The sequence below is a fragment of the Octodon degus genome, unplaced genomic scaffold, assembly GCF_000260255.1.
Source record: "Octodon degus isolate 3935 unplaced genomic scaffold, OctDeg1.0 scaffold00051, whole genome shotgun sequence".
Lineage (NCBI taxonomy): Eukaryota > Metazoa > Chordata > Mammalia > Rodentia > Octodontidae > Octodon > Octodon degus.
Genome location: NW_004524627.1, coordinates 3,828,883 through 3,844,009, shown reverse-complemented (window position 1 = coordinate 3,844,009; position 15,127 = coordinate 3,828,883). Strand labels below are relative to the sequence as shown.

General features: G+C 33.9%; 1 protein-coding gene and 1 pseudogene across 4 annotated transcripts in view; both read right to left on the bottom strand.

Annotated features, from left to right (window-relative positions):
- The window catches only part of LOC101583655, a 10,813-nt pseudogene extending 10,392 nt beyond the window's left edge, over positions 1-421 (bottom strand). The window contains exon 1 of the transcript XR_001117132.2: positions 5-421. The product of XR_001117132.2 is annotated as a U1 small nuclear ribonucleoprotein C pseudogene (transcript). The remainder of the gene's footprint in view (positions 1-4) is intronic.
- Positions 422-8,061: 7,640 nt separating this feature from the next.
- The window catches only part of Micu3 (mitochondrial calcium uptake family member 3), a 112,095-nt gene continuing 105,029 nt past the window's right edge, over positions 8,062-15,127 (bottom strand). For 2 of the 3 annotated variants that reach the window (XM_004633055.2, XM_023717314.1), the window contains 4 exons: positions 14,931-15,039; positions 12,562-12,719; positions 11,105-11,173; positions 8,062-9,380 (listed from right to left, as the gene is read on the bottom strand). In XM_004633055.2, the coding sequence (XP_004633112.1) occupies positions 11,105-11,173; positions 12,562-12,719; positions 14,931-15,039 (336 nt within the window). In that variant the 3' untranslated portion in view covers positions 8,062-9,380. Of the gene's footprint in view, positions 9,381-11,104; positions 11,174-12,561; positions 12,720-14,930; positions 15,040-15,127 lie in introns of those variants that run through there. The other variant, XM_023717315.1, reaches the window with a different exon arrangement.

Below are 15,127 nucleotides of genomic sequence, written 5' to 3'. Positions count from 1 at the left end.
TGGCATGTGGCCTCCCATGGGTGGTCTCATTCCAGGAGCAGGTCCCACTGGCATCATCCCCGGAGGTGGGGGGCCCATCATTGGCATCATGGGAGGGCCTCCCATGTGAGGTGCTGGCATCATACCAGGGCGAGGAGGACCAGGAAGGCTGGGTGGAGGTGGGATCATAGCCCCGGCGGGGGGAGGAGCGGAGAATGGAGTAGGAGGTATCTTTTCTTGTTGAAATGCAGCCGTTGTTTTGTCAATCAGGCTCTGAGCTTGCTCTTCCATCCATTTCTGGTAGTAGTCTTTCACATTCTCTTTATGTTTCCTACCACTGCAGTGTGTCTTTCTCACAGACGGAGAGTCATGGGTGAGGTACGTATCGCAGTAGTCACAATAAAACTTAGGCATGTTGCTCTACAGGCCGTTGGCGGCTCCTTTGCCCTGAATTCTTAAGGTTAAAATTTGTTGTGCTGTTGATTCTGATTCTTTTTTATTTTTCTAAATATTTTATTTATGTGTGTGTGTGGCCAGCTCAGCCCACCAGGGGGCGGGGCTGGCTGGCATATGGTGCAGGGGGATTGAACTGCGGTCCCTGCGCTCTGCTAAGCTTGTTCTAAGTAGGTGCTTTAGACCACTGAGCCATCTCACCAGCCCTGATTGTGATTGTAATGGATGGCCCTTTCTAGATCTGATCGTCTTTCTTTAACAGGCTATGCTCGATTAATACCTATTAGAGTCTTACAGGATGGTTGCCTCTCCTTCACTCTGTGTGTGTGTGTGTGTGTGTGTGTGTGTGTGTGTGTGTGTAAGACCCCCATTAACGGTTTTAACACAGAGGAGGGAGGGTGTCTGCTAATTAGATCCTCTTCTTCATTGCTGACTCAAAGATCAACATACACTGTCAGCATAAAACCCTGGCCTCTGGGCAATATAATTCCTCCAAAAAGTCTCAGGATCCCTCTCTATTTCTAACTGTTCTCACTCTACTGGGAATCCTTACATATGTGGTCTGGTTCCTGGTTATTTCTTGGAAGTCTAATTCAGAATGTGTTAAGACTTTCTCCTTCTGGCCACTTGAAGCTCACATCTTGGAGTTTAAAAAATTTCCTTTTCCTTTTAAATAATTTTAAAAGGGGAAAATCCCTGGAGGCTAGAAATGTTGGAGTGTATGTTTTATTTGGGGGTTTAGCTATTGTGGAGTAGAAATTAACCAAAACTTCTAAAACTCCATGTATCTTGACACAGAGACATATTAATTTTATAATCAAGAAAACACCACAGTTAAAAGGCAACCAAAACCTTTATTTGCATGACCAACATACATATTTAGGTGGTAATATATCACTATGAGAAACTGAGTTTTTAGTAAAATCTATTTAGCATTTTCCTGTTTATTTTTCAGTCTAAATAGTAGCTAAAGGACACTTTTCATGGACTGAATCTTTGTAAATTTTAGAGAAAACATATTTAAGTTGACAAATGAAGTCTGACATTTGGCTATGGCTTAATAGGCTGAACACCAAGCAAATCCTATTCCTTTATTTGTTCATTTTGCAATAAGTCTTGACATCACCTTCTCCTCTTTCTTAAATTTGCTTACTTAACAGGGCACAATGAAGTTTTGATGTGCAATCTGATTTCAAAAGAATCTTTGAGACAGCTAATCTTATGTACACTCACTGTAATTAAATATTACAGCACAAATGGTACATAATATACTCACTCTCTTGAGAACCTCTTAGAACCGAAGAGCAATGACACACAAAAGTATAGATTTTCAGAGTCCTTTTTCTGTAGGTTTTTCAAGTTGAACTTTTAACTTGTATACCACCTAGAGCCTGCTAAAGCATTATATAGCATGGGCTTGAATATTTTATTGTTTTTCTTTCTGCCCTAAACTCTCATTTTACCTCAGTTTAAGATCTGCTAGCTGACTAATCTACTTATTTCTTAAGCTACTTGCTTGCTTCAAACTACTTGCTTAGATGTATGCATAGTGGAGATGCCATATTAAATTAGGCTAATAATCAATTTCAATTGTCTCGTGTGGTGAAAGTGACTACAATATATTTTATCTGAGAATATAATTTCCATCTTTAACATTTTTCAATGCAGTAACTGATTCCCAATCATGTTCCTTCATTTATTAATTCCTTTTCCAGCCCTATTATGCAAGTTTAAACTATGTGGCAGTTCACAAATTCATGCTCACCACTATTTTTATTTTTTTCTAAGACGGCACAAATTCATGCTCATCATTAGTTTTATTTTTTCTATGACAATCTTTCTGCTTCAAGTAGTAATCTGGATTTGGCAGCTGAATTCATGTAACATACAACTTTTATTAGACTGACATTCAATTTTTAAAAATGGCTTTTCTTGAAAAATCTAAACATACTCATAACTAAAAACATTCAAAATAGTTCAATAACAACTTGTTAAATGTAACTATTATCCCTATCTTCAAAGATAACCATTCTTGGTCCTGGTGGGTATTTCCAGAGGTATTCTAAATATGGAGTTAAAATATTTGTATGCTATTTTAGACAATCTTCTTTGAAATCATATCAATATGAGAAGAGAAAAAGGATTCTGAAAAAGTAAGCTTATTTTTCAAGTGTAAGAAAACTAAAGAACAAAATCTTTAAAATCTCAGGAACAAATAGTTTGCAGACCAAAGAGCAGTTAAGTGCAGAAGGCACCCTGAAAGGGGCAGATTACCACAGAATTCTTAAGAGGCTTAAAAAGTGAAAGAGCTAGATGCCTTTTCTCAGTTGTACTATAAATTGGATGGACTGATTAAAATTCTGTTTAGGAGTTGTTTAGATTTCAGGTCCTTTACTAGTCACGTTAACAATGCTTGGAGAAAATACTCAACAACTGTAACTTAAAGGAGTTAGAGATTTATTTTGGCTCACAATTTCAGAGGGTTCAGTCCATGATCAGCTGGCTATAAAGCAAAAATGATATGGTGGAAGGTCAGGGTGGAGAAAAGCTGCTTAATCTGTGCCAGCCAAGATGCAGAGTACAGCAGAGGACCTGGGGACAAGAAAACCCTTCCATGTCACATGCCCAGTGACCCAACTCTTTTGACTAGGCCCCACCTCCTACCAGCACACTTAACTGTGATTTATTAATGAATTAATCCATTGATAAATATAGCTTCTTCTCAATCCAATTACCTTTTAAATGCCCAACCACTTTTGGGGTCACTCTTGATCTAAACTGTAATAGTTTCCTCCAAGTCTTTTCCTCCTTCCCCCACCCTCACATACCTGCAGAAAACTCTTCAGAAGTCAAATCAGAGCAAGTCCATGCCCAGCGAGAAGAATGCAGCAGACTAAAAGGAGATTCAAGATCCTTGTCCTGTAATCAGCTCTGAATAAATTAGGAGCTAATCTTAGAATCACCTGACAGGAGAAATTTACCATTCAAAAAGAAAAGACCTATCAGTACTAATAATCAAAGTTTCTCCTAAGAGAATAGGAGAATACCAGTATGAAGCCAACAGTCAAAACTCACCCCTTGCTACAGAGATTATGGTATGTTTTCACATATGAATATCTAAAAATGGATTATCGTATTTTTGAGAAAAACTTCTAATAGACACGTGAAAGACACACACAAAAGAAATGAGTCAATGAAGGAAATAGAAAATTAAGTTTACATAAATTGAAATGAGAGAATACAATATATGAAACATAGTGACAAAAATGAAAATATATGAAAAAAATTACAGATTGAATAAAGGAAGTTCGAGACATAAAAAACTGAAATTCTACACAAACTGAGAAAATAAGATAAGCTTTCAAAAATTATTTTTTCTCCAATACTAAAAGCTATGAGTTTTAAAGTTTTTTAATTAAAAAGACTATTGAATCCTCAGAAAAATATGATAAAAAGCACTTATCAAGGGGCATCTATTTCAAGTAGTAGGGCAAAAAGTAATGAGATTCTACTAAGTTCCAAGGAGAAGTAAAACTGGTGAAAATCAGAATGATATCTGGTTTCTTGAGAGCAACACTGAAAGCTAGAAGATAAAGGTTTCAAAATTATTAGGGAAAAGGTGTGCTATTCTATATTTCTATCCCTGGACACTTTGTTATCCAATTATGAAGATAGCATAAAGGTATTTTGAAGGCACACAACTAAAAAATTCATTATGCAATCATTCTCAGAGTAGATGGAGCATTGTACTCCACTCCAAAAACTGAAAATAGGAGATCTGGCAAATAAAGCAGGAGGTCTTGGAGTGGCAGGACTGCAGTGGGCCTAGAGAACAACAGTTCTAGATGAGGTGGTGCCACTGAGAGCACCAGCAGAACTTTCTAAAATAATATAAAACTTCCACATTGTCTGATGAACTCAAATGCGTGAACAACATGTTTTGAACCAAAGCAGTAGCTGAGTACTTTTTAATTTTTATTTATGGTACCAGGAAGCAAATTCAGGACCTTGCATTTGCCAGGCAGGCATCGTGCCCCTCAGCTACATTCCTGGCCACTCTTTTATACTTTACTGTGCTCCCATAAAAATATCTTACAGATCATTCCATATGAAAAGCATAGATGGACCTTCTAGTTTTCATGGTTTCCTATTTATTTTACTGAACACAAGTACTTGATGACACAGAAACTTATGCATGTATTGGGGCACTATAATCCCCAAAATAAAATTCTAGTTCAGAATTTTAAGATCTATCCAGGTCACCTTCCACAGATATTATGCCCAAACTTAACTCATGTCTGAGAGACCCAACTGTTCCACCTATTCTTCAACACTCCCTCTGTACTATAAAATGAAACTGTCTTTGTACTCTGAAATGTCAAAGTATATATTGTCATTTTGATTTCAATTATATTTATTTATTTTCCTGGAATTGGTGATAGCACATGCTCCTACTTATAGCTACTTGGAGGCTGAGGCAAGAGGACTGCGAATTTGAGGCTAGCCTTTTCAATAAAAAGAAAGGACTGGAGATGTAACTCAGAACTAGAATGTTTGCCTAGTATGTGTGAGGCTTGGGTTCAATCTCTAGTACCACAAAAGATAAAAAGTTTTTTCAAAAACTGTTCACTCAGGCTTACTTTTACAAATGTTACAAATCATCACTCAGATCCCTTCTCTATTCTTTTAGTTTTTCTGTTCTATTTCTCACTAGCACTTGTCCCTCACTTTCTTCAAAATGTTCGACAAGATTTTTTAGAAAAATTTTATAGTAATGTTTTCAACTTGCTCTGAGACTATTTATAAACACATATGTGGATAAATTTTAAAGATGTATGCCAAAAATGCTCATTGTGATACAATGAGAACAACAAATCCAGTATTTCACAGAAGACGTGACATTGCAAGATGAACTATTATTATTATTATTATTATTATTATTATTATGGTTTTTTTGAGACAAGGTCTCACTATGTAGTTCAGGTTGTCTTTGAACTCACTATGTAGCTGGGGCTCACCTCAAACTTATGGCAACCCTCCTGTCTCAGCCTCCTGATTCCTGGGATTACAGGTAAACACCATCAAGCCTGGTGATAAATCATTATTTTATGAGTTACTAAGAAAGTAAAAATGCTGCCAATTAAAAAAGCACTTTCTTATCACTTAGAGATTTATTGTTCTTAGTATAATTTATATTTACATCAATTGCAAATAAAGGCATTGTACTTTTTAAAAGTGTTAATTTACCATATGATTATAGGTAGGATAATAAGTAATGCATTCTGAAAACTGGCTAATTTCTAGGTACTATCTCAAACATCAATATTAGTAAATCAGGCTAGTATAGTTTTGGTTTATTTTAAGACATTTAAATAAAGGATTTTTGGGCCAGGGAGATAGCTCATTTGGCAAGTGCAGGGTCCTGAGTTCAATCCCTGGTACCACACGTGCATGCACACACACACACACAAACCCCTCCCCCCCAATTTTTGGTTTTATTTTTGTATTTTGTTCAGGGTCTCACTATACAGCTCAGACTCATAGTGGTCCTCCTGTTTTCAGTCTCCCAGTGCTGGGATTACAGGCGTGTGCCATCACGCCCAGATTGGGTCACGGGCTCAGCATGTATGTGGTACCAGGATTGAACCCTGGTCACTCACTGCACTTCCCTAAGTAGGAGCTTAGTCTATTGAGTTGTCTCAATGGCCCTTAAATAGTTTTGTGAAGCAAATTTATATCTTTTACATTACATGTAAACTGAAACGCTTCATAGTACTAATAGCTATAGGTTTATAATACTCTAGTCCCTCATTATTTCTTGGTTCAACTTTCATGGGCTATTTTGTGGGTTATCAAAAAATATTAATTTAAATTATTTATCATGGATTTTTTGCTATTGAGGATTTTGTAGTACCATACAGCATGTTGTTAAAATCATGTAGTTTTACAAGTTTAGAAAATGGTTAAGAACATTAGAAGTATTTTTAAAATTGTGGGAAAGGGGGGCCTGCAGGTTAGTTCAGTTGGTTAAGTGCCTGCTTATGCAAATGCAGTCAGGCTCAGGATACTGTGGTTCAATCCTCAAATCCTCATGCTTTACCAGACCTGTGCTTAAGGCATTCTGAGCCAGCCAAAAAATCCTTCTCAACAATGCTTGCCTGGCAAGCGCAGGGTCCTGAGTTCAATCTCCGGTACCACAAATAAAAAAAATGTGGGAAAGGTTTACAAGAGTGTGGGAAGGATTCATAATGCCTTTAAGTATGTATAGATACTAAAATAAATATAATATTGCTACTTTGCCGACTTTCACTTATCACGGGAGTGTCTGGAACATAATGTCCACTGTAAGTGAGACCACTGTACTAGAATTAAATACTACAGGAGGCTTTATGGGTTTGTGATTTACATACCTACAAAGACATTGCTGAGATCAATTTTATTGGCGTATATCATCACTGGCATATATTCCCACAGAAGAGGTTATAAGATCAAATAGAGGCTTGATAATCAACAAATAGTATGATATGCTGCCTTCTGCCATTTGCTCATCTGCCTTGTAGCCAGCAGAGTATGGACTGAAGCCCCCATAAACTGTGAGCTAAATAAACCTCTCCTTCCTTAAAAAAAAAAAAATAGTTACTAAGTTTGGAGGTAACATTTTCAGAAAGAGGCTAGACATACACAAAAGCATACTACAGTGTTTTGTGATTCAAGGGTAGGTATATTTATTTTAAAATAACATAAAAATGTAAGATAGGTTGCTTCACAATTATAAGTTATAATAAGAACAATTAATTGGAATTTCAGTTAAATAATTTTTTTATTGGGAAATGACAGAAGTAGCACAGATCATTTATCACACAAGGTTTCTCTAAAAACTGTAACACTAGAGTTTTATGTATAACTTCATCTTTGGAAGAATAGTCTGTAAAAGGAAATGCCAAAAATAACAGCAGACATGTATTTAATATATTATTTTCAAAGAATTTAAAAATATTTAAATTGATGTAAACAATAATCCAGTGAGATATTTTGCCCCCACTTTATAAGTGATAAATTGCAATAGTGGTATTATAAAAGGAGTCACTATAATTGACTATTCTCTTTCCACTTTACTATCAAAATACTTTATTCCTATTTTTATATTATGTTGCAGACATATGTACAGATCCACTCACATTGATAAGTAACAAAAAAGTGATTTTATATATATATAGGATAATATTCTTCCTTGGGAGATGGAATTCTAAAGGATTTTCATGAGCTAATTCAATGTAATTCATGAATTCAAGATAATTTTATGAGCTAATTCAAGATAATTCATGAATTCAAGATAATTTGACACATAGTCCAAGACCACCACATTTTTTCAATTATGGACAGCACTCAATGTAAAGTACAATAGATCTGGATATGATAAATGAATAAGCATCTCTAGTCCGTCACCTGGTTGACTGACTCTTCACAGAAGACGAACTTCAGTTATTATTCTGTGTGTGATTCCTTAACTTACTAATCTGTATTTCTATGTTGGTGTAATAAATAATTCAGGCAAAGAATGTAAAAAGTCTAACAAACACAAAGTCAATGCTGATAACATTTTCTTGGAAATAACATTACTTCTATAAATAAGATGATACAAATTCACATTTATTAACAGAAAAACAAACTCAGTGTTTACTAGGAATTTTTATATGCAAAAGCAATACAATAATTGGAGTGTATGTAACATCATTAAGTATGCCTTAGGAAAGAAGATAATTGAACTATATTCCACATGCAATACTTAAATTATTGCACTAATTTTGTATTAATATCCTTATATATCTTTAAACAGATTTCTATTAAATATCAAATTATTTCTCCATTTGAAAACCTAGTTTTATGGTTTTTCAAAAGAAAGTATTTTCTGTTTGAAGACATATGGTTTTGGAAATAACAAATTATATTTAAGTTATTATTACTGGCATCTTTTGCATGTGGTCCTTCAGAAAGAAAGAAGACATTAACTTCTGCCTAAACATACATCAGTCTTTTAAACTATTTTTTATTATTAATTTATAACATTAATTTTGGTATCAAGACATATATTAACAATATGGAATAAGTTACAAAGCTGTAGAATATTACTTTTACTAGCATTACATATATCACCTATAATTAGGAGCAGCATCATGTTTAAAACAATAATGACTGTCTACTATTACAGCTGACCTGCTTTTAATTATCAATATAATTGAGAAAAAAGCTCTACATCTTAAATTTATTATACTACACCTAAAAGGAGACCAGACATTCTTTCCATTGGCTTTGGTAAATGAATAACAACAATAACAAAAATTTTACAAGTCACACAATAAATGTTACTTAAGTACTTTTAAAAGTTAAAAGCACAATGTAAACCATCATCATGTTATTTAGTACCTTAATTTCTACCTATTTTCCTCAAATTATTTCAATATACTTGAAAACCTGGCAAACAATAGGGATTTACTAACAATTGTAAGGGCATAAAAGTAAATAGGAAGCCATATGCATTTTCCAAATAAGTTCACAGTTCAAAGCCAAAGAAAATGTTTTGTTCATTTTTAGGTGATCTGCATTCTATCAGTCATAAATTACTTTGAAATGAGGCAAAGTTCTGATAAATAAATAGAAATATTTAAATATATTCTTACATAGTTATTCTAAGTATCTTCATACTTCTGAAAGGAATGAAAAAGTGCAGCGTTCAGTAAATGAAGGGAAAAGCTGAAGTTGTTTATACAAAACATAGAAGATGCGTTTTCTCTCTTTAAGAATTTCTTTCAAGAAAACAGAAATTTCATAACTTTTCACCTTTTCCTTCATTTTCTACATGTTCTGATCTCAGACTTGCTTCCACTCGAAGAAAGTTTTGCTTCTGTGTTTGTCAGATAATAGTTCCTTAAAGTTTGCTTTAGAAGTATCTGATTAAAAGATACAGAAAAATAGAAAATTAATTATGTTGGCTGTAACTCAGAGGTGATGACATTAATCAAAATTCTCATATGAAAATTAGTAAAAATACCCTTATATGCAATATAATAAAAAAGACTTGAGGTAACTACACAATCTTTCCTTGATTTTGAAAGTATAGTGTTTCATTACAAACTTTTCTAATTTTCAGTCTTAGGTCTAGAAAAAGATTGTTTCCACCTATTGTCATATCCACTAATATGCAGAACCAGTAGTGCCAGTGTGGTCAGTGACACCGCTACACACTGGTAACATTACTGATATACAAATAGAATAGCCCTATTTTTAAAATATTTTGTTTAGGTTCTCATAGGGCCTATAAAGGTACTTTAAAAAATATCAGGAAGACCTTTATTCTTTTGTTAGCTTAAATATAACAGTTATGGTCTTAGATAAATAAACAAGGCTACTTGTTGCTCTAACATTTTATAATAGTATTCCTCCAAATGGATTCTCTAAAACATTAGATTTGAGCCACTCTGCAAAATGTTGATTGGTGCAGTTTTCTTTCAAGAAGATAACATGAACAGCACTCTATTAAGGCATGATAAATTGTGTGGAGAAGGAAGCTACTAAACCATTTTATTGTATTTTTCAAATTGGACTAAATAGCTCTATTTTAACATTTTCTTTATTTCTTTTTATTTATTTATTTGAGATGAAGCCTTGCTTTCTAGTTTAGACTGGCCTTGAACTCATTATGTGGTCTCGGGTAGCCTCAAACGTGTAGCACTCGCCTGTCGCTGGCTCCTGAGTGCTAGGATAGCAGGCGTGCGCCACAATGCCCAGCTGATTTTTAATTTTTAATTTCATATCCTGATGAACCACCTAACACACTGCTATTGTTCAGTGCTTCAGGCTTGAGGAAAACAGCAGGCAATGTACAGATGCCTTCATATAGAAAGAAAGCAAAGTGCTGTGAAACCTAACTAAGCAAAACCTACAACTAGTCAGTTTTGTAGTTTACAGCTGACTTAAGGAAAAAAAAATACTCTGTGTTTTGAAGTTTTACATATTTCTTTGGGTCAGTTCAAGCAGAACAGATCTCCTAAAAATTTCTCATTATTCCAATCTCTGAGAATAGTTTAGTAAATAATAAGTAAACTTGTTTGCCATTAGAAAAATAAAGCTTAAATCCTGAATTGTCAGTTACTAACTAGTTATTTTAGGTGTTACTTGCTTACCCATATTTTCACTGTTGATGAATGGGATAGCTATCTCCAAGAATTAAATGAGATACTACATGTAAAAACACTTAGTATACTGTCATCTAAAATAATTATTAAAAAAAAAACCAGCAGAAGTTCGGAATCATGATCTCCAAACACGGTAACACACACTCCTCAGGTGCCAGTGATCTTCCACTAGAGGTACAATTTGAAGTTGTACTCATTATCTGCTCAGGTACAAAAGTGAAAGTTTAACTTAAAAATTTTAAGATTAAGATACTTTAAAGACTTAAAATTAAATTATTCTATTTCTTTCAGATATTTTTTCTTTTTTTGTGGCACGAGGGATTGAGCCGAGGACTTTGCACACACTGGGCATGTGCTCTACCACTTAGCTATACTCCTGGCCTCTTTTGGCTGCTTTTGAAACACTGTAAGAGAAAAATAAATTACAACTCTTCTTTTGCTGTTACTCAACAAATTTAGAGAAAGAGAAGTTAACATACTTATCTGCTATGAAGTTCTTTTTTCAGACAGGATTTGAAAGTAGGATACTTCTGGACAGTCTTATAACCCTGTAGAACAGAGAATTAAAAATGTTCAGACATATAGAAAGACAAATAAAGCATAATTTCATTTAAAGATGGAATCTAAAAAGGTCAAACTTAAGTTGATTAGAATGGCTGTTATCAAAGGCCTGGAGAGTTGAGGGGAGTGAGAGGAAGTTGACCAAGGATTAGAAAATGCCCATTAAATAGGACAAATAAGTTTTTAAGGTCAATTGCATGGAAAGGTAACTATCGTTAATAATTATGTACTGTGTATTTTAAAATTGCTTTAAAAAAGATTAAAAAATTCTTGTTATTTTTTGTAAGTATACTCTTCATATATTATGTGAGGTGATAAACATATTAATTAGCTTGATACAATCATTCCACAATGTGTGTATACATCAAAACATTACCTAATACCACAAATATATACAATTTGTATTTGTCTATTAAGTGTGCAAATGTACATACAATGCTATAGAGGTTCAGAGGTATGCAATAGATACTTAAAAATAAAAACATAAAGCACCTAAGAAAGAAATACAGTATTAAAGGCTTACAATTTAGCATAATTTATATTTATTTTTATTATTTGTCCTTTTCAATATTTGTGGCACTACCTGATAGCTGAGACAAAGAGCCACTAGATGGCAGTTAAGTACACAGCATCTTTACCAGGACAGCTTGGATTTAGTCACTAGGTTTAAAAACACACTAAAATGAATGTTTTCTTCTAGGTGTAGATTTTTCTGTTTTAAAATGCATAATACTTAGAAATGTCCTTGCCAAAGAGGGAAGACTGGATATGCTAGCTGTTAATTTTAACAGATTTTCTTCTATTTGTGGCACATCCACCAATATGTTACATCTACCAATGTTAGATATTTAAACATTTGTTGAATCATGCTATATTTCAAGTTTTATAGCATGCTTCTTACAAAAATATTGAATTTCTAGTAGTTACTTTTAGGATGTCACAGAAAAAACTAGTTTAACAAAAATCTTTTAAAATTTGTTTTCCATATAAATGATAGTGAGTACATAATAACTAAAGGAGCTGCAAGTTGCCAGAGGGAATGTTTTTCATAGAAAATGAGAAACAGTATTATTTCTTTGTATATTAACAAATCTGAAAAACCAATACAGAAACTGGATTTTTCAAAAATATCTGGAAACTGGGCTAAAAAATTAATTTAATATGAAAATAAATTATTAGAAGTCAAAATAATGTTTTAAAAAACATTTTTTATAACCTCATTATTTTTGAAAGTAGAAAGGGTCTATGACTTTTCTTTCCTAATAAAGCATTTCATGTTTATATTCTTAAAAAAACTATAAACTGTTTCTGAATGCATTTTTTTATACTCAGATTTTAAAAAGGATACTAATAGACTGGAAATGCGTAAGGTTACCCGGAATCCTCTATGGAGTCTGTCCTTCATAATTCCAATAAATTCTTTATAACTTAATTGGTCATCTTTGTCAACATCAAAAATCTTGAATACAGTGTTCACTAAATGTGGTGAAAGTTTCAGTCCAGTAGCTACGTAGACAGCACGTTTAAATTCATCTAGATAAATGTCACATAAATAGAAAAACAGGCCATTATCTGTGTATTTTTTAGTACATGTTAATTATTAGAAAAAATGTTAAAGATGTTGCTTTTGAAACATGGGTCATGATCTCACATAGAACCATGATCTTACATAGAAACATGACTTTTTATTAATCATGCTGCTTGTTAGGGCATATGATGTTTTGTGTATTTAACAAAAAGAGCAAAAAATGGAGCTGTGTTTTGCTTACTAATGCATTCATAATCAATGAATGTTTAATAAACATCTATTCTCAGTGACAGGGAAGTTATTTCCATAAATAAATTTTCAAGAAAAAGTCAGTTGGAATATGAGATGCTTGCCCAAATAACCACTAATCAGGGCCACCCAAAAAAGTATCAACAAAGTGCTGAGTATTTGAGGATGAGCGGTTACTTGTGTTTGTATTGTAGAGAGAAGAGCAAGAATGAAAGTAATTTGGAAAAGCTGTAACTTTTGTGTTTGAGCTAAGCCTTGAAGGAGGGATGATCTCAACTTGTATTGATGAGGGCAATGGCAGATGAGAGGACATGAGTAGACGAAAGAGTGTAAAGCATGTTCAAAAGAAAACAGTCTGGTCTGGAACAGGGGACATGTAGGATTGGGCGGAGCTCTGCACTGAGATGCCACCTTTCAGGCAGTAGGTATTTAGAACACTTAAGAGTTTCCATAGCAGGTATGTCATAGATATGTTAACTTGTGTTTTAGAAAGATTCATCTGTTAGTTGTTTATAAACATTAGAAAGTAGCTAGTTGCTGGAATGGCACTTTGGTGGCTAATGCAACAGTGCTTTAAAGAAGTAATAATCCAGGGGCTGGAGAGATGGCTCAGTGGTCTAAAGCACCTACTTGAAACAAGCTTGGCAAAGCACAGGGACCGCAGATCGATCCCCCAGCACCACATGCCAGCCAGCCCTGCCCCCTGGTGGGCTGAGCTGGCCACACATACACACACAATAAATAAATGTAATAAATAAAAATAAATAATTATAAAAAAAAAGAAGTAATAATCCAAATTAAGATGCTAGAACTGGCAAAAGAAAAAAAAAAAAAAGAGACGGATCTACTCCTAGTACGGCACTTGCAAAAGCAAGCCTATTTTTTCTAGTTCTGATTTCCACAAAGTAAAGGAGCAATTTTCTATTCTGAACCAAGTAAACTGATACTGAGTTTTTAAAAAAGCTTATTATAGTAGTAAAGGCTGTTCTTTGAAGGCTTGTTTCTAAAAGTTTTGGCATGAAAACACTAAAGTGGTTTGAGAAGACAGCATGTTTGGACGTCTGGGCTATAGAAAGGATAAATATAAATTTTCTGATTTCTTTTACTCAATGAATTAAATAAATGAAACTGGATAATGGATTTATTATCTACAGAAGTTGGGGGTTTTGATTGTTTTGTGCGAGGGGTTTAATCCAAGTCCCCTAAAACCTAAGACTGTCCACTGAGATTTAAACTTAAGAATTAACACATTCGTGATAGCAGGGACAGCTAACATCACTTTAAAAGACAGAAATAAAGCCTTTCTACAACATGAAGTTTTAAAAAGCTACATGGCCAGGTGGGGGAGAGATGGTGATGGTAGGCACAAAGTAGTAGAAAAAGGCCTTGGCATGTCAGCCACCTGCAGAGAAAAAGTGAGTCAGTGGGATCTGAGGACAAAGGCGTTCTGAATTCTGTGACAACTTTGTATTTTTGTAAATTATGCCAAATCATTATTCAATTTTATACATCATTCCCCAAAGTCAGTTAACATAAGTAAGTTCATGGCTAGGAGGTGGCTCTGCTGAATTAATTTTAGTTTTTCAACTAGCAGGTAAAATAAATAGCTTTTTGTGAGAATATCTGGGCCATGCTGATGAGGGTTCTCTAGGTAGACATGTACCTCTCAGTGTTAACCAACAGCCATCAGGTTTTCTCTTTACTGAGCTGATTTCGTTTTTTAACAAACATAACTGGTTTCTCTTCATAATATGAAATTAAGGATGAAAATAAATTTTAAAAATATAGCACATTTTCCTGAATTTGCTAAGTTTCTTTTATGTGTCTGAGCCTCTGTCTCATAAAAAGTATAAATAAGACATTCAGGGCAGTTGATGGATGACATAATATATCTAATTAACTTGCTTCCAATGTTTCTAGAAACAATGTAGAATTATACTTTTAATTTTTGAAGAATGATTACTTACCTTGACCAATAGAACGACTTGCGAAGTTATACATATTTAGGGCTATTGCAAAGTCTTCTAGGTTGTTCAGAAATTGGAAAAATGATCTGAATTCATCAAATGTGATGCCCTATTTTGGTGAAATGAACATAATTACAATTTTTATTAAATAATTTCTTTTTATTATACTTTTAATTTTTGAAGAATGATTACTTACC